The sequence below is a fragment of the Thunnus maccoyii genome, chromosome 13 (genome assembly GCF_910596095.1).
Source record: "Thunnus maccoyii chromosome 13, fThuMac1.1, whole genome shotgun sequence".
Taxonomy (NCBI): Eukaryota; Metazoa; Chordata; class Actinopteri; order Scombriformes; family Scombridae; genus Thunnus; species Thunnus maccoyii.
Genome location: NC_056545.1, coordinates 5,742,626 through 5,767,958, shown reverse-complemented (window position 1 = coordinate 5,767,958; position 25,333 = coordinate 5,742,626). Strand labels below are relative to the sequence as shown.

Below are 25,333 nucleotides of genomic sequence, written 5' to 3'. Positions count from 1 at the left end.
CCTTTAATGGTCATGTGTAAATAATGAGCCGATGATGTCATGGCAGTAAATCTCTTTTATCAGTTTGACTGCTTCGGTTGGAATAAAATTATGGCCCAAGTTCCACACTGGATTATCTGAGCAAATGTGTTTAATTGCTGTTGGTACAGAAAGTGGATGAACAGAGAATTTAGCGGTATTAGTGGTGCTATTTGAATGGTCATATCATAAAAAAATGTCAATAAAACATTGCTCACTTGGAGGACAGAAGCTGCTGCCTTCACCGGAACCTTTTGGGAAATTAATTCAGTTAATGTTGTGGAATAAAGTGTGAATGGCCCTTAGGTGTCTTCACCTTTATTAACCCAGCCAGTCTTTCATTCTGCATCATGTGATCAGTACACGACCAAATGGATGCAGCACTTGCACTTGTCCTGATGATCTGTCTCCACCCAGGCAATCTGCTGGCACCATGGAAGATGCCACAGTGCATTAGCAGCAGTGTGACGTCATGTGGGGGCTCAGTGTGTGAAAGCCCTCCTCAGCAAGCCCCAACAGGGCCATTGATAACCAGAGTTGCTAACAGCTTTTGACTCGCAATTAGCTGGTCAAGTTTATCAGCAGCAGTAGCCGCAGGAGCTGAAGTAGCACTGCAGCTAGGGTACACTTTCAGTGTGTGTGTATGTGCATGTGTGTGTGGCTTCAGGGTAGAAGGGAGTACATGTCAGGCAGATGTTCTCGACTCTACATACAGCAAGCCGTGCTGTGATTAATCAAGGTGGCTGTGGTCATTGTGTTGAGTTACTTCTTTTTCTTTCTTTTGTAACACTCTTCATACAGATAACACTACACATCAGCAGACAGAACAATAACACACAAAGGATACTGTGGAAGCCCATAAGGTCAAACCCTGCAAAATTACATTAACCGAACCAGAGGGAAAGACTGTCATCTTAAGAAGTTCTTCCACCGCCTGCCCCCTCCCCCCATTCTGGCCTGTCTGCATGGAGGAGGAATTATATTACCCAGACCTCCTCCCAGTTATGATGAATCCCCAGCCCTGAGAAGGCTAGCCAGCCCGACCTCCATTTGCAGGAGATTAGATCCTCTGATTACAATGCCAGCTACCTCCCACCACTAGATAAATCTTCGAGGGGAGCCCAAAAGCAAAGCTCTCCAGATCCATTGCAGTTAATAATTTAGTGTTAGAGGGGGACAAGTATTTATGATAATTCCAATGGAGCCGGAGATTTTTGAGTAGATGGGAAAGCTAAAGAATGGTTTTAAGTTAAAAATGGCATTTGCCAAGAATTAAATTTAGAAATTTCCATATAGTGAATTCATACTCTGTGACATTGCTGTGCCACAAATTATACCACATTACATGAAGGTCTCATGAAAGGTGAAATGTGGGAATATGTTTATTAATGTGCCATGTAGGTGTTATCCACTAAAGTTCATCTGAAATGTCACTCTGCTGTCAGCCCTCATATTATATGAATTATGTGTTTGCCTAAAAGCTTTAGTTGTCATATTACGTGTCTGTATAAATGTTCATAGAACATTATGCAGGGGATGGGCAAGAGAGGTGGTGGGGTTACGACGTGGTTTGTGTAGATCAATCACTGTGTTCATCTTAATCATCTTAGTCTATGTTGAGTTATTGCAGACACCATACACCATACAGGAAGTAATCCTACGTGTGGGTGTTACTCAGTGGTGTCCCATTGGTACTAGTTAGTGTGACTGCTGTTATGCTGCTACGTTGCCAGCATCGTCGATCCTGCGGCATCCAAAGATGAACCTGAATGCCTCAAGAGGAAATTTCAAGAGATACGCAACTCTTAAACCAATGTTACTATGGAAAGACACATGTTCAACACACAAAATCAGAAGGCTGGTGAGACAGTTGAATCATGTCAGTGATTTAAGCATCAAAGCAAAAAGCTGCAACTTTGGACATCACTATGAGGAGCTTATTAGAGATAGACTGGTCTTTGGTAGTAATAATGACAATCTGAGAAAAGTGCTACTGTGTGATTTTACATAAGCTAAGGCTATCTCCATCTGTCAAATTTATGAGATGAAGAGCACAACAAAACACTGGCTTCTCCACAGCACTCCATCACAAATGTTGATATAGTCCAGAAAACAATAGCATGAGATAAAAATGAAAAAACAGTCAGAAACAAATGGGACAGTGGATTGCCAACTGCAACAACTGTGGAGGTAGTCATGCAGCTAAGAGAGACAAATGCCCAGCTTTTGGTTAACAGTGCCATGCCTGCAAAAAAAGGCTGCAAGTCCAAACAACAAACCAACAATAGGCAGAGACCCAGGAGGATTGTTCACCAGCTAGAACCTGACCAAGCTGATAGCAGTACAGATGAAACTATGACTTCTATGACGATGGTATAACACTGCAAATGAGTGTTGATTCAACTAATGCACAGATAGAAGAAAATGATGAAGTTTTTGTCACTGTGCAAGTTAATGGCTCTCCAATTGAAATGAAAGTTCACACAGGTGCCAAGTGTCATGTTTTGTCAAAAAAGGCATTTGAACAAGTAAAGAATGAAGAACAAATAAGAGCATGCATTAAATCCACAAACCTTGTTGCATACGAGGGCAGCAAAATCAAAACTGTTGGTATGGTTAAGTTGAAGTGCCACCTAGAGGGACAGCCATACACATTGCCATTCTTCATTGTTCAAGAGGATGTTCTGCCACTGCTAGGGCTACGTGCATGTAGGCAAATGGGGCTTGTCTCATTCAGTAAAGTAAGCCCTACTGATGATGATCTGTCCCATCAAATTCAAACAGAATACAGCAATCTCTTCACTGATGAGCTTGGAAAGCTACCTGTAACCTATTCTATGACACTCGACGCGGATGTGAGACCCATTGTTCAATCTGTCTGAACTACAGAGTCAAAGCTAAGCCAGACAGGATGCAGGAATTGGGTGTCATCACTCCTGTCTCTGAGCCAACTGACTGGGTATCATCTATGGTTGCCACCAACAAAAAGCAAACAAGTCAATCAATCCAAGAGACCTGAACACTGCTTTGAAAAGGCCAAATCACCCTATGCGTAATGTGGAGGAAATGGCCGCATGCATGTCAAATACAACTGTGTTTTTGGTCTTCGATGCAAAGAACTCCTTTTGGCAGATTTCTTAACTACAAATCTTTGATGCTAACTGCTTTTAGCACTTTTTTTGCAGGTTTCTACAGATGCCATTTGGACTCAACTCTGCCAGTGAGTGTTCCAGTGCTCCATTGAATAGATTTTCACTGGATATCCGTGTGCAATCATAGTCAATGACATAATCATCAGAGGTAAAAATGTGGAAGAACATAGAGCCAACTTGAGAAAGGTGCTTAACATGCCAGAGAGGCTAACTTGAGGCTTAATCCTTTTAAGTGCAGGTTCCAGCTGAACCAGGTCAGCTACATTGGCCACGTTTTCACAAGTGAAGGCAATCAGTGAAATGCCAGTGCCAGCAGATGTCCCAGCTCTGCAAAGATTTCTAGGGATGGTCAGCTACCTTGGAAAATGTATTCCAAACTATAGTCAGCTGATGGCTCCAATGCAACAACTCACACACAAAGACACTGAATGGATTTGGCATGAACAGCAGCAAAATGCTTTTGAAGCACTTAATAAGCACATGTCCTCTTGTCATACTATGATGTCAGCAAGCCAATGACTCTTACCTGCGATGCTTCACAGTACGAACTTGGTGCAGCATGTTTGCAGGAAGGAAAACCCGTAGCCTATGCTTCACAGACGCTAACTGACACAGAAACCAGACATACTCAAATCAAAAAAGAGCTGTTAGCAGTGGTTATTGTGTGCAGACACTCAGCAGTATCATCAGACATGAACACCCCAGCACACAGCACACTCTTTCACATACCCTTAGTCCTTATTTTTGTTTCCAAGATGAACTAACTATTGAAGACAGGGTCATCATGAAAGGTCACAAAGCAGTCATTCCTTGGTCACTACATATGGAGTACATAGGCGTCATGCACAGAGGGCATCCTTGTGCAAAAGCTACTAAAGAGAGCAAGAGGCATAGTTTTCTGGCCTATAATAACAGACAACATCAACAAGGAGATACAGTTGTGTGCTGTGAGTAACAGCACAAAATAACTCCAGCAGAAAGAACCACTCCAGCTGCTTCCAGCTCCAGACCTTCCTTGGTCGACTGTGGCAACAGACGTCTTTGAATGGCGCAGTCAGCAGTACTTAATGCTAGTGGACTCATTTTCAGGCTGGTATGAGACTTACCTTGTTCATGATGTTACCTCAGCAACAATCATCACAAAACTCAAGAGACACTTTTCAGTTCATGGAGCACCACACACCCTCATATCAGACAATGCCAGACAATTTATAAGCCAGTGCTTTTAAGACCAAGCAACTCTGTTTCTCAAATGTTTTTCTCAACCTCCTAAATCTCAGAAACGTGCCACATGACACAAAGCTAGGGTGTCTTGCATGGGAGGCAAACACATACTACTCTCCTGATCTCAAGGAAGCTGCGTGAACCACATATGTGTAAGCCACAGGAGGAAAAGCTTCTTAATAAGAGACTGTTACCAAAGTTGTGCTATGACAGATCAAGCCGACCACTTCAGCCTTTGATGGAAGGACAGATTGTCAGGTTGCAGACCCCACAAGGTTACAACCGGACAGACATGGTAAAGGAGATTTGCCAGGAGCCCAGATCTTACGTCATTCACTCAGAGGGAAAACTGTATAGGAGGAGTGGCCGGCAGATTTTAGCCCATAGTCAAGCCTGCTCCAGCACAGCTCAATCTAGGTGACACTGACCACCAGGATACTGGACTTGAGTCAAAAGACTATGACACTGTCACAAAAGAAAGACAGAAAATGATGGACACCAAGCAGTTCCAGGTTGAGGTGCCTCTAGCAAAGCTACCCTCAAACACAACTGAAAGTCTGTGCAGAACATGCTCAGGTTGTGTTAGCAAGCCAAATCGCAAATACAGTGACTGAATTCACTTGTCAGTTAAGTTAATACATAAGCATGTTGTTCAGGTTAATTCATAAGTGTGTTAAGAGCTGACAATCAAGTGTTCAAGTCATTCATATTTCAAGTATATTTACTTTGTTGTGACCTTAACTTTGTGTTTCACAGTGTGTATATTTGTTTGGCTATAGTAACTGATATTCATATCATTTACATATTAAGCAGAGTGTTTTCTATATTTCTCATCTCATATGGTTATCAGTTACTGAAAATACGGTATCTGCTGAATATTGGTCATTTTGTAAGCTCTGCCACATTTACTACTTAACAAGATAATTTTGTCATTGTATAGAGCATGAGCTAAGAAAAGGGGAGGTATATCAGTCACCGTGTTCACATTAGTTAGTTAGTGTTGAGCTATTGCAGACACTGTATTTAGAGGAAGTAATCCTGCACATTGGTGTTACTCAGTGGTGTACTGTTGGTGCTGGTTAGTGTGACTGCTGCTATGTCTGTTACATTGCATCCTCGATATCATGGTCAATAAACCAGGTTTGAAGCTATACTGCGTGTCTTATTCCTGCAAACATTGAACAGTATGCATGCCTAATTTGTACTGTACATGCTTAACAAACTCTGGGTTACTTAGAAGCCCTAATTTGACTGCATAAAAGATGCAAATTAGATTAGAGAACAGCCCACAGCATTGTTTACAGCAGTGGTTCTCAGCACTGTGCCACCAATGCCGGAGAGGCTGTGGGTTTTTATTCTGACCAAACACAGCAGCAGCTGATTCTCACTGATTTGTTCCACGTCTATGGTTAAGACCGGTGAAATCCGCTTCTGTAGTGTTTGGATGGAATGAAAGCCTGCAGACTCTGGAGCCACAGTGACACACAGCTAAGGAGCACTAGTCTACAGCAAACATACAGCTTCCTTTACAGAGTTGTTCCACCCAAATTATATACAGAATATACAGTATTTTCTCACTCACCCCTATTGGCATTGAATCATACAGATACTGTGGTTTAATGTTTTTGTGTGTATGTTTTGAGATATCCATCTCTGAGGTTTCCACCATAATGCAGTGGAGGTGAATTGAGTTTATTGTGCTAACAACATTGATTTAAATTGTTAAAAACTCAGTTTCTCCTTTTACACTGCATAATCCACAGATTTTATTGTGTAATTTATTGGGACTATTTCTTTGTTAAAAAGTTGTTCCTTGGTTATCTTAGGTATTGTTTCTGGAAAGGGAAGTTGCTGCTTAGTTTTTCAATAATGTAAATGACACAAACAATATCCCATTTGTCTCCATTGTATCGGGTTTATTATAGAAATCGTTATATGTTATAGAGACAAAAATCTCAAATCCTGGCAAGTAAAACCAAAACTATCTATATTGGTATACCTCTAGTAGTGCTTCTAGAGTTTTTTTCTTTTTAATTTGGGGCGAACTGCTCCTTTAAGTCAAAAGGGGGTTATTGGCAGAGATGGTTTATGTGCCCTGTACTTTCATAACACATTCAAATACCAGAGATCTAATTCCTTGCTGTTTATTTGCCCTGCTGAAATTATCAACCTTGAAATGCTTCGGAATGAATTGTGGCGCTGACAGCTGCATCCATACTGTGCTATATATCATCACACATCACTTAGATCCTCTGCCATCTATGTGACCATTACCATATAGATGGTCTCTGACTTCTGACCCTGATCTGTCCTAGGTGTCCATGAATTGCGACTACGTGTTCGTCAATGGGAAGGAGACGCGGGGCTCCATGAACGCCAGGGTCATCTTCAGCTACGAGCACCTGAGTGCGCCGCTTGAGCTGACGGTCTGGGTGCCCAAACTTCCCCTGCAGGTGGAACTTTCTGACAACAATCTCAGCTTCATCAAAGGCTGGAGGGTTCCCATTCTGCCCGACCGAAGGTAAGGCTCAACTGCACACAGAGATACAGCTATCATGCATGCAATGTTACAGGGAAAGTACAGTTTCATACAACTTGGGTCTGATTTTTGTAGCTTTTGCGATCATTCTGTATGGCTTTGGCCATAACACTGTAAAGTACCAACGTAACTGCAGAGATTTGGGAACATGACAATAAACACTGACAGTCCTTTACGGTTAACAGACTGACATCCTGTTTCAACTTTGACTTTCAACACTAAATGTGGTTGTGAACACACAGTTTTTCTGCAGTTAGAGATGATTAATTCAGTTTTACCTCAAAATAAAAGTTGGATTACATAATCTGCCTAAACTGTTGGCTTGTTTGCAGTGTATCTGATCATCTGACTGTTCATGTCTTTTTGCCACATTGGATCTCATTGTAGCAATGTTGCAGTGTTCCCAGAACCACTATAAATGATGGCATGTTTCCCGGCACAGGTAGTAGATGTAACAATTTGTTTGGTAGCCAATCAATAAGACCACCCTGTGACTGTGACACATAAACTATGAAAATAAGATCCATTGTGCTATAACCCAGAATTTGAACCACTGTTCAGTACATCTATTAGTATGTTTCAAGGGAGCACTCTAAAACCTCTTCTACTTTCTTTTTTTATGTATAAACCATAGAAAAGCAACAGAGCAAGGATGCATTATCTATAGCAGAATATATTTTGGATGTCTCTTTTTTGCTCATGATTACCAGAAGACTCATTATCCAAAGAGCATGGAACCCCGCAGTCCTAAACATTAGAAACTAAAAAGCGGTCCAGCCTCCTCTCTGTTATGCAGGATTTTATGTGTAGTTGCCTGTTTTGCTCCAATTAGATGTTCTGGCTCGGGTATATGGGAGAAATGTTTCCTGTGAAGGCTCTCAAGAATAAATTGATCTGCAAGGTTGTCATGTATGTGTCATACCCATCTGAACCCATTTTAAACAACAAGTCCAGACTTAATTAGACTTTGAGTAAGTATGCAGAAAGCGTTTTAGAATAAATATTGGTTGTACCGTCAGACAGATAATGATGGTTTCCGACTAATAAGCAGGTTATTTTGGGTGCTACTCAGGACTCAAACAACAGTCAGACTTTAATTCAATTCATTTCAATTCAGTTCAATACTTTAATGCCATTTCCACAAGCTGATTGGAATTTGGTGCAGTGCAGCTCAAATACAATATAGTTCATGCATACATTTCTTCTATACCCAAGAATGATAACAATGTACACAAATAAAAGGTAAAAGGAAAAAAGAGTAAAATATTCCCACCCACGTCCTGACTTCGGTCCTTTCATGCCAAACTAATCACAGACATAGATTAAAATGGACAGCTGTGTGGTACAAATATAAAGTGTGTAGCGCATAGCAGACTAACCATAAACATAGGATTCTACAGAATCCAAAAAACTGCGAGTACGAAATAAAGTGCATATTACAGTTAGAGTTGCAGTGAATTGTGCAAATATAAAGTGCACATTACACTTTAAATGGAGGCCCCTGAATGGGGGTGGGGGGGTGGGGGGGGGGGGGGGGGGGGGGGGGGGGGGGTCACAGGATTAACAGTTTTCAATTTCACATAACTGCCATAACTGCTATTTTTCTTTCATTTGGATATACAGTAATACAACTGTGTATTCTACATAACTGTCATTATTTTTGCCTCATTAGGATGTTGTGAGTGAAGCATATTTGCACTAGATATTTAAAGTCAGCACATGGTCTACTGAATATACATCTTTTCAACATTATGATAGAGTTCTCTGCACTTATTCTTGTGTCCTGTTTATGTCCTCGCCCTCATGTCAATATTATAGAAGCTTTTGTCAACAGAATGAATCCAACAGGCAATACAAAAATTAATGAGCTGCTGCCTACAAGTTTTTATAAATGTAACACCTTTAGATGCGGAAAAAAATGTTACCAATGGCAGATTAAGATTGTAAAAGCCAGGACCCCGATGAAAAATGTGGTCTCAGGTTAAAGAACCTTAGCTCATTAAAATATTCTAGCCTTCTTGTCATGCATGGAGCAGTAACAAACAGGCCCACAACCCTTCATTTAGGAAATATTTAATGGGAGCATTAACACTCACGTGGGTGGCTGCTGTCGTTGCTGCTGGAGTACATCACCGTAGACTAAATCCATTTCTACCCAACCTGAATACAAATGGCGTGTTTAAGGAGTTGTATGAAGAATGAAGGTATTTCAAATGACCTAGAGTGCTTGGAAAACATCTTGTATAGCCTCATTTTTCAAAGATCCCCAATGGGCTATAATGGGATATAGATGCTATATTATTTTGACATGCAAAATATGTCTTAAATCCCCACTTTAGCACCATTTATTCAATTATTGTTTTGTTAAAGGCCCAGCTTATTAAAGTAGAACACTACAAAGAATCATATATGGGCTTTTATCAGATTTGTGAGATTTTCAGACCTTACTATTTTGAATGGTATTTGCTGTTTGTCCAGTGTTTACCAGACTCCAGGGTTTGCTGGCAGTCTCATATGATATAACTCTCATATAACAACATTACCTTTGTTACTGCATGTTCCCCACCATTAGACCGCATTGTTTCAAGCAAATTGATTTGGTTTGAAAGTTTGTTTATTTAAAGTATGCACAATTCTTCCAACCCATTTTCTATGCATATAGCTTCCCTTGTGTCTTCATGAAAATAGTAATCAAAGACCCCTCGTGAGCTATTTTACAGTGCAATGATTGTCACACAACCAGGCCAGGAATTCATTTCACTGCAGGTGAAGCATTTATTTCTTGCATGCTGACATTCAGATTTATTGAGCATGTTATTTTCTTTACTTTTCCCTGTAGTTCTAGCATCAGGCAACAGTATTTCTGGCAATGGTGTTGTGGACAAATCTTTTCATGTATATGAAATATCAAGTTTTGTTACTCGCCTAATCCATATCACAGTAGGCTGGCTCTTTCTCGTGTTTGGTGCTATCCAAACGTGAAATATGCTGCGTTTTTACATCTAAAAGTAATAACTACTTTAGTTTGAGGCCTTAGTGTAATTACCATATAACCCAGAGGTGTGGACTAATGTAATGTAGGATTCATGTCACAAATAATATTACTTACAGTCGACTTCACAAAGTTGTTAAAGGTTTGATCCTCTCCCCAGGCCCAAAGACGACGACTCAGAGACACAGCAGCCATTCAGACCAGTGTTCAGACTGGAAACTGGAAATGAATTATTGTAACTCGATGGCCGGATTTCTTTGAGGCAGAGAGAAAAGAGAGGGACAAGTTCTTGTGGAATGAGAGCTTGCACTGATTACATTTGTTTGAAAAGACATTTTATTTAATAGGAAATAGATCAATTCTTGTTATGTTTGCACTTCTTGATTGATTCAGTAGCATTTGATTTGTTTTGAAAGCAGCCTATATTTCATTTGATGGGTAATTCTTGTCGTAAAAGTGTCAATGTGGAGGCTCTCAATGAATCCCAGTGGATTAAGTGTGGAAATGTAATCCACTCCTTACACATGTTTATGTGTGATATATTCACATACAGGCATATGTGGTTTTCAGATATTTCACATGTAAGATATCACATGTGAAAACATCAGTTTCTCATATTAACAAAACAACCCAAACTCAAGGTCCAATTCCTTGTTTGTTCTAGAGCTTTCAACTGTATCACATGGTCCTCATCAGTATGTCTCCATGATTATGAGAACCTCTAGGACTTCTGACTTAAAGTTGAGTTTTAATGTTCATCTTTGATGATGGAAATTCAACATATGGGTATATGTGGTTTTTGGAACTTGGGAACAAACATTTCATATGTAATTCAGTTTGGGTGGGTGATGTTTGAATCCAGTCAGGGACCGTTTTGCATGTCATCCCCCATCGCCTCCTATCAGCTCTCTACCACTTCCTATTTTAAAAAAAAGAGGCTAAAAAAAAGGCTAATACAATCCAAAAAAAAATGACATATGGAAATGACGTCTTTCTCATGAGAAATATAACATTTCATATGTATAGTGTAACATTTCACATGAGTTTCATGTGTATTTTTTAATTAAGTCAAGTCAATTTTTATTTGTATAGCCTAATATCACAAATCACTAATTTGCCTCAGGGGGCTTTACAACCTGTACAGCAACACAACATCCTCTGTCCTTAGACCCTTGATTTGAAAATTGAATTTGAAAAACAAAAAAAACTTTTAATGGGAAAAAAATGAAAGAAACCTCATGTCTGTCTGTCCCTCTCTCTCAGGACAGACATGCAATAGATGTTGTGTGTACAGAATAGACCAAGAAAGCAACATTTCAGATCTTATTAATGATCCTGAGTAAAATTAATTTCACATACTACTAACTATTATTCTGTGTCTATGGCACACATTTGATGAACATCACATTTCCACTTGTTATAGATTCACACCCAAAGTTTAGTACTTTAATTTAAACTTGAGTATCAAGACTTAAGACTTATTTGTGACTTTTACAAAAACAACCTGGACATCTATTCAAGAAAACAGCCAACAACTGCCTACAAGAAAACCAAGATGCCAGGGAGAGTTGACCGACAGCTACAAGATTTATGAGAAATCTTTTTCATTTTGAGAAACAATAGCACTGGCGGAAGATAGCAGGTTCCAGTTGTCTCGACCTTGGCCCTATTCGTTTACATTGATTATGAAATGCTGTGATAATGAATTATGTGATGTTTACAAAGGCCGCACAAAGCACTTTAAATAATACTGCAAAGTAAGATGGAGAATAAGAACTTTAATACAATGCTCATTAGTCATTTCATAACACTCCAGTAACACCAAATTGTGATGATTATCTTCATCAAACTCTGCTAAGCTGCTTTATTTTGTGATTATTAGACTGAATGATTGTTTTTTTCATTATCTCCTCTCAATCCAAACATTGCTCCCACTCTCCTGCATATTTTCCTCCTCTCACAAGCACTCTGACTCTCCTTAACACCACCTCTAACCTCCCACACTCTCTCCCTCGCCTCCTTAACTCTTTTATTTTCCTTTCTGTTTCAGTCTTTCCATCCTACATCCCTTCACTTCTGCAAAGTGACACATTCTGAACCTTCATGCGCAGCAAGGTCTTTTGGCCTGCAGTGGGCTTTTGCTACAGTGCCGCAGAATTGCTCACTGGCTGCATTATCCAGTAACATGCTCTAAAATAGGAAGGAAAGTGTAATCGGGCGGGCAGCCTGTGTGCACTGAAGCTTCATCTTGTACGGTTGTATCAGAGACTCTAATAAGAACAGACAATATTCTTCTGGGGGAAGAAAATATCAACCTTATTTTCAGGTACAGACTCAGGAAGGTAAACTTTCACTGACCTGAGCCGAGAGTTGTAAAACTCCTTATCAGAGACAGAGAGAGTCTTACTGTCTCATTGGGTTTTCCTCTACCTTTAACTGAATGAGTAGCTGAGTGAGCAGTCTGAGCGTCTGCTGTCGAGTTAACTTGCTTACCTTCTAAGTACAACAGCAACTACGTGACCTGAAGCTACACTGTCAGTCTTAAACACACAGAGGCCCACAGGATGAAGTCCAGATGACATCCAAGCCAGAGAGCTAATGCGAACTACAAAAGTGCACCATACCTGAGATCAGTACCAGGTTCCAGTTTTCCAGATTAATGTCTTCTTGTATTAAGTTACATTTTAAGATGATAGAAAACATCAGGCAGTTGCTTTTACGAGAAAGTAAACGGTCAAAATTGGTCAATCAGAGGCCGAAATATCCTGATTTTTATTCCCTAGTATGGGTCAAGCTCCAAAAAGACTGGATCCTACATTTCCCCTAATGCACCCTGTGGCATTCTTTTCTTAGACCCTCCCTGCCTGCCAGGCACCTACATCTCAATAACTTTATACCTGCAGTTTTTAACACAAGCGTATTGTTTTTAATTTGTAATGTCAAAGCATAACCTAACACAGACTACAACACTTAAAGACATTATCAGGGGTTATATTCCCATACTTGACAAAGCTTCTTCAAAGCACAACTGTTGTCTGTCTGTCTATTTGTATGTATGTATGTGTGGACGTGCAGTGTCGAATTTGGTGCAAATTGGACATGTGACACGTTTAATATTAGTAAACTTTGAATAAACAAACGGACAGCGAGCCGCTCAGCTCTGTGTACACCATCACAGTTGGGCAGGGCTTCAGGGCTCTGACTCAATGCAAGTGCAGACAGTAGAGGATGAGACGTAGAGACACTGGTTCATGTCTGTTTAAACAGGAGTTTATCCAACTTGGCTGCATTTAACATCGGAGCTGAGAACAGCGGAGTCAGAAACATAGTCACTCTGTGTCACGCTGCCCTCCGTTTCCATCATCCCTCTCTGTTTCATCTCTCTCTGTTTCCATCACAGTTATGTATTTAGGTCATTTAGAGACAAGAATGTAAAAGTTTGTAGCCTTTCATGTTATCACGTGTATCCAGAAGGATAATGTCAGTAAATTCAAGTAAAGTACAGACTTTGCTTATTCCATGTGAATGCACCGCACAAAACACAGATGTTGGGTAATTTCCAAATCACATGAGGTCCCCAGGTAGTCTCATTGGTGAAGTTTCTGTCTGGATTTAAACCATTTAATTTATTAATTCCTTATTGTTTTAATTGATATGTTTGTCAATTGATACATTTAAACATACACACACACACACATATAAAAAAATTCAGTGACTGTATATATATATATAATTTCAGTTACTGTATGCATTTGCAGGCTTGTTAGGCCACATAGACACTCTAGTACAGGCACTGTAGCCTACAAGTGCTACTCTGCAGAATTGTATTAAATGTTCTCAAAAACTCTCCAATTTGTGAATTAATATGTGAGATAGATGATTGTTTCCTTTCTTTAACCCCCAAATGGCAAAATTGCCATAGTAAAACAAGTTACTGTATTGCTACTAGCTATTTTTGTTATGTTGTTTCTGTTGTTACTGTTTTCTTGACTGCATATGTGCAGTTTGTGCCAATGCAATACATTGCTGCACTAATGTAATCAGATGCTTGCCTCCTGATCTCTGTAGCTTTTAGCAATCATCTCCACTGTATTGAACTCATAGTGGTATTTCTACGTTGTTAGAAAATCACACAGCGACCATGAAAGAGCTTTACATTTTTTATTTCAAAGTAACAAATTCAACCAACCATAGTAACAGAAGTGATATGTTCATGACTTGTGCTCAATCAGAGCAGAAGAGGTCCATGAGGTGAAGTTAAAGTTACTTAAATTAATAACTACATGCAGGTATCTCCAATGACCCATGAAAGCCTTACAGAGGCCCCCTTTATTCCTAAACATCATTCATATATAACATCAAAGTTATAGGCAGAGCAGAGTGCTGAAGTATTGGTGGGAATGATGAAGTGTGGAGAGTACCGGGTTAAGATGAATTAATAATCAACCCCAGTAGATGGGAAAGGTGGAAAGGTACACACAACAATACGTTTTGCTGTTGAAGGAGTGTATTCTAAGCGTTTATAAGACCTTGGGTCAGAAGTGCTTAGCCTGATAATCAGACCCACTCCTTGAATCAATGGGGGAGATATATACTTTGTCGGTGGCTGACAGCCCCACTGCTTCTCCTGAACCTCAAGTCATGTCGATAGTTAAGTCAAAGCAAAGATTAAACAGAGGAGTGCGTTTTAAGAAGGAACTGGCAGACTGTCAAGCCTGCTGAGGGAAGATGGGTAAGTCATACATCTTGTTGTAGAGCAGATTGCACTCGGTTGGGGATACACCTGGCATGTTTAACCCTGCTGCTCAGGGATCCTGTGAATTAAGAAGGGCAGCAGTCCAAAACTCTTCTTTTTGGTGCTTATCATGCCTTCTCTGCTGGCTCGGAGGACTTTTTTCCACATCACCACTACATGGGGTACCGACTTTCTCATCAGTGTTATGATGTCAAATTATAAAAGAAAGAAAGTAGAGACCCTTAAGAACAGACGGCACAAATTGAAACATTCCACAGTGCTGAGCATAATTTAGTGGCAGCTGCTCAGTTACAAGAAGTGACCAGTAGTGATTGGTGATGGTTTTAGTTCTTATTAGGGGTTCTTAATCATTTTGGTGGCCAATTCCAGTTACACTTGGCCAAATCGTGGTTATTGCATTTAGCTTCTTGAGTCTTTAATCTCAGCTCAGCTCTCATGGAGGAAACTCTGGAAACTGCATCAAAGACCATGTCAACAGCTGCCTGAGTGATTTAGCACTGCTTCTGTATTTTCTGTGTCCTTGACACCAGCTAAACACATCGTCATTCTTCATTTCAATTATATTTCCCCTTTTCTCTCCATCTAAGGAGCACCAGAGACAGCGACGCAGACGATGAAGAGGATGATCGCCGGGTGAGCCGAGGCTGCACCCTGCAGTACCAGCGGGCTCTGGTCAAGGTTCTGACCCAGTTCCATACCACCTCCACAGAGGGCACTGACCAAGTCATCACCATGCTGGGGCCCGACTGGCAGGTGGATGTCACAGACCTGGTCCAGGACTCCCTGAAGGTGGCTGACCCCAGGATAGCAGAGCTGGTGGACAGGACGGTCCTGGTGGGCTTGGAGCTGGGATCCACCATGCTGAAGGTAAACGCACTGCCTTTCTGCTTCAGTGCTGAGAGCTCATATAAATCAGGAGTGAAAAATTAAATGTCTCGTAGATGACAAATGATTCGTCAGAGTGAGAAGTGGGGAAGTGAGCACGGCGTTCCTTGAATATGCACTCCACAGCTACCACACACAAAATGATGGTTGAATATAAGAGATGAGAAAGAAAGATTTAAAACTCATTTTCTGAATTTACAACAGCTGTTTGGTGTGAAGGAAGCTGGGCTTCTGTTGTTTGTTGATGCCTTAATTAAAGGATAATGCAGGTTCATCACAATGTTGGTCATATTTTCATAGTTTTGGTCATCATTTTTATTGCTTATGATACTATTGTACTCACTAAAGCAGGAGTACTCAAATACAGGTCTTAGAAGTCCACTTAATACATTTGCACTGTATCAAAGGTCCAGTAAGGGTACATTACATGTTGATATTTCAGTACAAAAACTCCAGAGATCTACTGTATTACTGAGAGAAGTGACACCTTTGTTGTGTAATAAGTCCTTAACCTTGATCATAAAAATCATAATAAGGTGTTATTTGGTCCGAGTCCGCCAATTGAGTATATATGCACTAAAGTAATCACTGATCACACAGATCAGATAGGTTGTAAGGAAATCAACAGTTTAGCCAGATTATCTGAGACAGTTTATTTGGAGCTAAATCCGAAAGTGAGTGTTTTCAAAGGAGTTTGGCTAGCTCAGATTTGTCTGATAAAAATAAGACCAAAGTTGAAATCAAGCGGCAACCTCTGGGGCTGTAAAATGAAGCCAATGCGAAAGTGCCAAAAACTGCAGTTCCTTGAATGGCCACTTGAGGGTGGCTCCAAAAGCGAGTCATTCCCCATAGACCCCCATGTTAAAATGCCCAACTTTACAGCAGAAATAAACGTGTTAATTTCTCCTTTCATGACAACTGTACGGGGGGTGAATTTTTTTATAACTCACTCGTTTAAATTTTATTAAGCCGTAAAGTTATGCATAATGAAGGAGATGGCTGCTTTGAGTGACAGGTCCGCGAGCTGCTAGGTGGCTTGTTCCAGCCATTTGGCCCGCCTCTTTACCCGTTTTTGATTGGCTGGGAGTTAGGCTGCGTCACGCACCGCCAAGATGGTGACGGCCAGAGCAGCTCACTTTGAGCTTCAAAACCGCTCTTCAGAAACCAACGGGTGACGTCACGGTAACTCCGTCCATATTTTTATACGGTCTGTGGTTGAAATACACATGATGTACAGTATTCTTGAAGTTTATACAGTGTTTTCACAACCATGCCACTGTTTTGACTGACTTTCTTTTTGACCTTTTGTGTATTTGATTCAAGGTGTGAAGGCTTAAAGGAAACATTATAATAAACAGTTAAGAGACAGATATTAAAAAGACAATCTGATTGACAAGAGCCGTGACACTGTTTACATAAAAGTTGGTAAACTCTTCAAGTAAAGGCATGCGACTGCCCGTCCACCTCAAGGTGTAATTATCAGTCTTTACAGCTTGAGCACCTGGTGTGAAAGTTAGTATGCAGACAGACTATCTCAGTCTCAGTCAATCATAAAAACAAAAACCTCTGTATGTGTATGCTGCTGTTGATGTCTGCTTCTCTCAAGTAAACCGTAGTCATATATTTATATCTCTCCTCCTTATGGATTGAATTGCCATGTGGCAGTGCAGTAATACATTTATTTTCAATTTTTTTTGAAAATACATTTTTTCTTTGTATTTTCTATTTCAAAGTTTTGGAAATATACAGATGGGCCATATTTCTCTGACTCGGCTTTTCAAATGCCAAGGAGTTAAGTGTATTTTTCCACTTCCATGTTTTTTTCTTCAATATATTTTCATTTTACTTTTTCAATGTCAGAAATGTGTAGGTTATGCATGAAAAATATTCTTGGCGGCTACCTTCCCTTCCACTTAGTCCGCTAAGTTGTGTGGTGAATTGTATGCGCCCAATGTTATCTCCCTCCAATCCCCCCGCCTGAAAAAAGTATGCAAGTATAGTTGGAAGTTGTCAGCTTTATCTGCCACCCCTGCCTTTTAATCTCTACCTTTTGCGGCGTTACTGAATGAAAGCATGTCATGCATAAACGCAACTTTGCACAACAGACACAGAAAGAGCTCCTTCTCTCTCTCATACGCATGCAAAGACATGCACACAAATTCACACGGGAAAGTAAAAAATGTGACAGATGCACATGTAAATGTGCACTCAAAATATTTAACACATATCCAAGAGAGAAAACTTGATGTCGTTTCAATTCTGTTTTAAACCACATTGTTCTAATTTTGATTAAATTTGAAGCTTTCAAGAGTTTGATAATGTTTTCTTGTACTTAAAAATGTTTATACTATATTGCAACAGTAAATGCATTTTCCTGGAAAATTAATGCTGGCTGAATCACATTTTCTCTCAACATAATAGGAAAATTTAATTAAAGGATTTGGCAAGTTGCAGAAATGTTGATACTGAACATTGAGTGAATATAAAAATGTATCGCTTCATTCATTCAAGAAAATGTTGTGTGTAGGCATTGATTTTGTTTGCCAACACAACATAATTGGGAAAACAGTTTAGTCTGACAGTGTATGAACGTAATTTCCAGGAAACAAAGTTGTTAAACTGACAATGGTTGGCCTGATAGGACCATATTCTAACTTTAAAACACCGTAAATGCTACTGCACTATATTCTAATTTGGCAAAATCTTGAAGGCATCTTAAAGCTGCATGTTCTGCTGTTGTAGGCAGCAATTAATGATTATTTAAATTATTGTTTGATTAATCCAGGTGATCAACAGTTTAACTCCAGATATAAGAGAAAAGCAGCAAATCCTCACATCCTTAAAAGAAGCTGGGAACAGAGAATGTTTGGCATTTGGATCAATGATTCCAATGATTAAGCAAATATAAAAATAGTTGTCAGTTGATTTTTGACAAACTAATCAATAAATTGACTAATCATTTCAGCCTTCCTGCAGCTACTAATACAAGTACAATTACATATGGGTCATGAGTGGTCCAATTTTTACATTGGAGGGAAGATGCATCTTCTGCACTGCTGAATTGTCTAGAGAGTAATTTTACAGATCTCACTAGGATTTTGTGGGTAAAAGCGTTGTGATTGGTCCAACAAGCTTTTGAAAATAACAAAATTATTGTTTAATATTTTATAGCCTAGCACGTTCAAATGTTGTAACGCTACAATATAAAGTGCATATAAATGCATCAGCCCAGACAGGTTCAGAAGTCCTTATAATGTAAAGAGAAAAGTTATGACTCCTCAGCAGTGATTTACCGATGTGTCACTAGTCATTTATAGGGATAGAGAGAAGAAATTGTTGGTGAGAGTTTTTTTGATCAACATTTTGATCACAGTTTCAGTCTGTCTGGAGAAAGAAAAGTTGCCTGATGGATGCGTCTGGTGATGGCGAAATAGGGAGGAAAGATATAAGTCACCAATCCATCACTTTAAATGAGCAATGGATCATCTGTATCTGTTGAAGGGTATGAATAATTATATATCAATTTACTACCAGATGTAACTCGCCACGTTGACTCATAGCGATTGAACAAAAATAAATAAGGTGTTCAGAAATTATTTTATCCCTCAAACAACTTTTAAATATTGCAGATTGAAGCCAGAATGGCATGTTAGAGCTGGTCTGGAGATGTTAGATTACTCAAAGCTAATGTAATTGGATTGCAATGAAAAATATGGGTCTTCCATCAGGTAGCCCTCAGGCAAATTACAGTACGTGATGTTGTCCCTCTCTTTTGGGGGATATCATTTAACCACTATTCAGAGGTCAGAAATAAGGACAGTTTATGTGTATTTACAGGTGGATGCCATTCCTTATTTATGCATTCATTTGTCAAAGGTCCCAGCAGTTAAAGTTAAATGATCAGTGTGGTCACTGAGTCCAAACTGAAACTTTAGCTGCCTCCTGCACCTGCAGCTCAGTCCCTGTGGGTGTGAATGAATAAATGAATGGCACAACCTAAAAAAATCCCCCAAAACCTCATGTTAAAACACCATGAAGGAAACAGAAATGAGAAAATGAGATCTCTGCAGACTCACTATCCATTCAACATGAATGATTGATGGCTTACAAAACTCAAATTACAAAGAAGTTAAAGGGATCCCCTGTTCGCAGTGAAATTGTTATGCTGATTTTCTGAAAATGAATGGTGTATACTGTTTCTCAACAATGGTCCTCTTACTGAAATTTTCAGTCGGTCAGAGGATTTGAATTAGTCTTTGAGTCTTAGGAGACTGATTCAAATTGTTCACCCACTCATGAATATGAATAAAGAAAAGGAGCAGCTTTTGTCCATTTAGTCCAATATTCCAGACAGTCATTTAATTTCTTTCTTTTTGGAAGGATGGTTGGTAATTATTGCATGAATTAAGTCTCTCAGTGTTAATTCTGACAGGTCTGTCTGTAAAGTGAAGACAGAGAAGAGGAAATAGGTAAAGTTTTGAGGTTAAATTATAAAGATATCAGATCTTGATTATTGTGTAGAGGGTATGTTTATTTATATTCTGTGATTAAGGGCAAAGTGATGACTTTCTAAGAATTCACCAGACCTGGTGGGAGTTAGGGGTTTAATCCAGAGGATTACTGAACAATAGCTGCTTCTCAGAGTGAAAAGCCAGACTTGGACTGAATTCACCGTTAGTCCTCTGATCAGAGATTATTTAATTAATATGTGCAAACATGGACCATTCTTCTGAACAGAAAGCAGAATATACATAGAATGAGTTTAATCTACAGAATCTTTCATCACACCGAAAATGATGGTCCAATATTTACTATATACTGTATAAACCATGTAATGTGTGTCTCAATAATGTGGTCCCTATTTAAAGTCCAACTCACACATTTAATCATACCTATTTGCAGTCAAAAATAATGCCAACGTGTTTTTAAATGTATTTTTAATAGTTTTGTATTATTAGAATTATTAATTATAATTATTAATTATTGGAAAAGTATCATAAATGCTCCTTTTTGTCTCAGCTGGCCGGAGGGATGTGTAGGTATCTGTGTTTGATTGCCGTTAACTGGCCGGCTACCTGTGTTACATTGTACAGAACAGAGACAAAGCAAACAAACTGCTGTAGCTACAAGTCATGGACAGACAGAGTGTCTTTAACAGGGATTTTGAAGGCAATGATAGAACCAGCATCTAACAGGTTCACACTGACATTTTCAGTTATGTTTACAAATTGTTTAATGAGCTGCAGCTGAGCAGCTAATTAGCTATCTAGCCTGCGGTGAATTTTTGTTTGGTGGCTCGTTCAACAAGCTAAGGTCCAGGACAAGATGTGTGTTCATGTTTGTAAGTCAGATAAGAAGGAAACTCTAGCAGGAAAGCTAATGTGGGTTGTTTAGATTCTGTGGTTCTTGTGTTGTGTAGCAGGATGCAATCAGGCTCAGTGTGACCATCTGCTGTCTATGATAGAGCGCCACGTTATCTCTTTATTTAGACTCCATCTACATAAGCAGATAGCGGAATGGTATTCAGATGAAATAATGTAAAACTAGGGGGCACCATCATGAATTCTCCCTTTTGGATTCAGATTTTTCTTCTCAAAGGAGAACACAGGACACATTATTCACAGAGCAGATATGTATGTATGCTGCAGTAGATGGATTTCAGTTGGACTTTAAATGTTAACTTCACATGATTATTTAAATGGATTTCATGGAGAAATAGTCCAAAAACAGTAGCTGGAGGTTTGTTAAGTAAATATGCAGCACAATTTCCACCCACAACACACCTAAATTATATACTACAGTCAGACTCTTTAAATATAAACATTGTTTTTAAATAGACAGACTTCTATAATCCAACCTCCAAACCCTTCATGTATTGAAATATGTACAAGCCTTTAGCTAAAAATATATACATGAGTATATCATTTTATGTAAATGTGAACAACGTCCCATGTCACAACCTCTATCCCAAGATGACAAACACAGTAGAGCAGTGTCTTATGATCTAGGACAGTTGTCACGTGTCATTCACTCTCTTTCTGTCTCTTTATACTTTGATGTGTCTAATAAAATCAAATGTCCCTCAATAAAGTAATAGTTTTATTTTAGTGATCCTATCAGGGACACCAGGCAGACTGCTCTGTTGCTTTCAAGGGAACCCTTGCCTCCTTGCAGGGGGTGCGGAGGTTTATTTTGTAGCTGTTGCACCCACATACTTTGCAGTGTGGGAAGCTGCGTAATTGCCTGTAAGTTTACAGGATGGTAAAAGTTGAAAGCAGGGGTCATGTTTTCATTTCTCACTGCGTTTCAAGAAGTATTTCATCTGTATTTCATCAGTTCATCCTCTTGGAAGAGAAGAAATTTGTCTTTTGTGGAAACAAGTACAAAGAGGCAGGATACATCTCGGTGCTCGTCGGTGTCAATTACACCGATGGAAAGTATAATGAAAAATGCCCATCATTGTAAGATGAAGGCTTGAGCATGTAGAAATCAAAGTGTAACCAGACTAAATTGATCTGTCACTTTTGTCCAAAAAAATAATGGGTTCAATTTGATAAAGCTCCACTTCTGAATAATAAATTGTATTTTATTGGTAGGTTGTTTTTTTTGTTGATGTCATATACAGGTGCTGTCTGATGTTGTTAACTGCAGCATCAGTCAACAACATGTTACAGGTTCATTCTACATACAGTACTTGTGCTACTTACTGTATTAAATCCAACAACACAAGGCTATACATCAACCAGAATGAAGCCTTCACAGTTAACTATTGTAGATTTTCAACCTGTGAATCAATTATGTCCATGAAATTTACTATATCTTAACAAGTTAATAGTATTTACTGATCTAAATTTACTATTTGTCTTCATTTTTACTTCCAAAATGTAGGAAAATATCTATTTTTCCAGGATGCACAAGAAACACCTTTGACTTTATGTGTCACAAGATGAATGCTATGATATATTTTTCTGCTGTTTTCTTATTTACACACCAAGAGAATATCCTGCTGAATGTAGTTGTGCGTATATTTCTCAAAAACAAAGATAAAATACACTGTGCGTCTTCACACAATGACAGTCCCAAGTGGCAGCAAGAAAAAACTTTTTGAATTTTAAAAAATGTGGAGTACTTTCAATATGCAGGGTTCATATAATGTCACATTCTGTTTGATAAGATTTCCCACCAGTCTATCTATCAGGCACAAGACATTATTTTTGGGCGTACAGTGTGAATCTACAGTGTCTCAATTAGTGGGAATGACATACTCTTACTGCTGCTCAACATCGTAATTTAGATGTACTTTTACTTATAATCTTGGAGAGTGTGACTTAACTTTCAATCAGCAAGAGCTTCTTTTAGTTTAATAAGGCTTAATAAAAAATAAAAAAAAGTCTAGCTGAAGGTTTGCACTATGACGATCCTTGCCTTTGCACTTATGGTAAAATAGGGTGTAGCTTTCAGTGCAAAGAAGGTATTAATGATCCCTTCTCAAGGTGTTTTCTTTGTGTTCACTCCAAAGTGATATGTGGTATTTTCTGTAGATGTGCGAGCATGTTTTGTAGTCTGAAAGGTGTTATTGTCAGCTGTGTTTCTGCTACAATACACCATACAACGTAGCTATGAAATATACAGCTTGCATAAATAATTCTTCCACTGATTTTCTGTTGCACCAAACACCAAAGTGTGATTTATTGCAAGCAAGGTTTGAGAAGGGAGGTGTAGAGTTTAGTAGGGAGGAGATAATGTAGTGTGATGCAAGTAATACGCACTACCATTAGTGAGTGCTCATCCAAGTTTAGTGAAGAAACTCAGAAACTGATCAGTGTCTGCTGCTTGGACTCATCATTGATCTTCTGTTTGCCTTAAGCGTCAGTGAAATTGCGACGCTTTTTCCTTTGAAAGCCACACACACAACACCACACACAGCCGTAAACTCAACAGTGACAGATAGATGAGCTCCTAGCTGAAGAACATGTAAAGTGTAACTACTTTTCTGCCTCACTTCACTTCCCCTGCCTGCAGTGCAGATGACAAATTCAACTGGGAGCTTGGCTAGAAGGAGCTACACAACTACAGTTGACCTCTCCTTGCTGGCAGAGAAAAATGCAGATGACAGACATGGAACACATTCATCATTCATTACTTTGTGTAGCTATTAATCAGTATTCATCCCAGACTGTTAAATTTGGACAAAATATCTCTGTTTACTTCCAGGCAGGAGGTGCTGGATTTTCATATGTTAATCATTAGCAAGCATCAGGAGTGGAGAAAGAATTTTGCAAGTACAGCGGTTCGAAAATACTTTCTCCCACCAGTGTTGCAGGATGGCCCTGTACAATTAGGATTTTAAATATACCCAGCCACAAGATTCAAATTGTTACAGAAATAGTTCCCTTTTTTAAGGAAATACTGCTCATGCTTATGCTTTCTTGCTTAGGTTTTAGGTGAGAAGATTTTAATAACAGGGGCAGTAAAGTAGTGGTGATATTGAGAGAGGTATATGTATCAATGCAAAAAAAAGCTCTTCTTCAGGTTACAAATGTTATTATGAATAACTAAGGGGAAAAAAATGTACAAAAGGTTGCTCCAAATGTTGTTGAATCTATCAGGACACATGTAGAGAGCAGAGAGGATCTCTGGCCTTGTTTCCTACTGTACTATATACTTAGTTATAGTTGAGTGACAATGTGAAAATAAAGAGAAAAAGTTTAAAGCAAAGGGAATCTGAGAAGTAAATCCTCCACAGTGGGAAGCCAGTGAAGGATCATGTTGCTACGCTACTGCAAATTCTGGGAATTAGGGAAGATTATGTGATACTCCTGTGTCTTCCAGCTTATTGCTGGCAGGTGAAGAGAATCAATGTGGCTCTTAGACAACAGTGATAAGGACTGCTGTGTGTAGGACTGGGTATTTGAAATTGGGAAAACAATAAATGAATAATAACTGAAAAGTAAAATCCCTGACATTTCATACCTTAAAACATGCAAAATATGTGATTCATGGCAAGTTATTTTATCTAAAAATGTCAAGAATAAGTTAACACCAAGCTAAAAATCATTGTTTCACCTCTTCAAGTTGAAAGTTTCATATCTGACCAAACCTTGAGTCCACTTCTACGTCACTATAACAAGGAGAAAACTCCAACCAGTAGTCAGCATTGGCAAGATTTTAAACTGGTTCTAAGGGAAGAGTCATAAAGCACAATTATGATGCAATATGTTATAAATATGCTGCCAGGAGAAGGTGATGTCCCTTTATAACAGACTGTGCTTTAATACTAACAAGAGAACCATAGCTCTGACAATAAGACTGACACATACAGTACACATAAATCACATTATCACAAGCACAAGTATTCTCGGCGAGCACAGCTGCAAGTGTTAGGAAACTTTATGTCTTCTGTAGGGTGAGAGTGACTGGCCAGAGCGATTGGATTGCTTTTATCTTGCTGTTTTAAGTTTTCAGTTTTAATGACTGTGTTGTTTTATGAGTTATACTTGGACTGAAAACAAGCTATTATGGTTGCTGTTTGTGTGGATTGCAAACTTGTTTACTCACAGTTAAAGGATGATATCCACCGCCTGGAGTCAGAGCTTTGAAAAAAGGATAAGCTGATTGTCTCCGTAGCTGCTGCCCAGGCAAAGCATATTTCATATATGCAGTCTTCCACTCTTGCTGTCCCAGCTGGCCGATCACCCACCTCCCTGATGACCCCGATGGTCTTTGATACTGCAGCCACCCTCCTTTGGCTGGCCCCGATGCACACT

At 39.2% G+C, this 25,333-nt stretch overlaps 1 protein-coding gene across 2 annotated transcripts in view; it reads left to right on the top strand.

Moving 5' to 3' along the window:
• The window catches only part of tmem132e (transmembrane protein 132E), a 404,517-nt gene that overhangs the window by 366,914 nt on the left and 12,270 nt on the right, over positions 1–25,333 (top strand). For both annotated transcript variants that reach the window (XM_042430844.1, XM_042430843.1), the window contains 2 exons: positions 6,710–6,915; positions 15,269–15,548. In XM_042430844.1, coding sequence (XP_042286778.1) covers positions 6,710–6,915; positions 15,269–15,548 — 486 coding nt within the window. The remainder of the gene's footprint in view (positions 1–6,709; positions 6,916–15,268; positions 15,549–25,333) is intronic.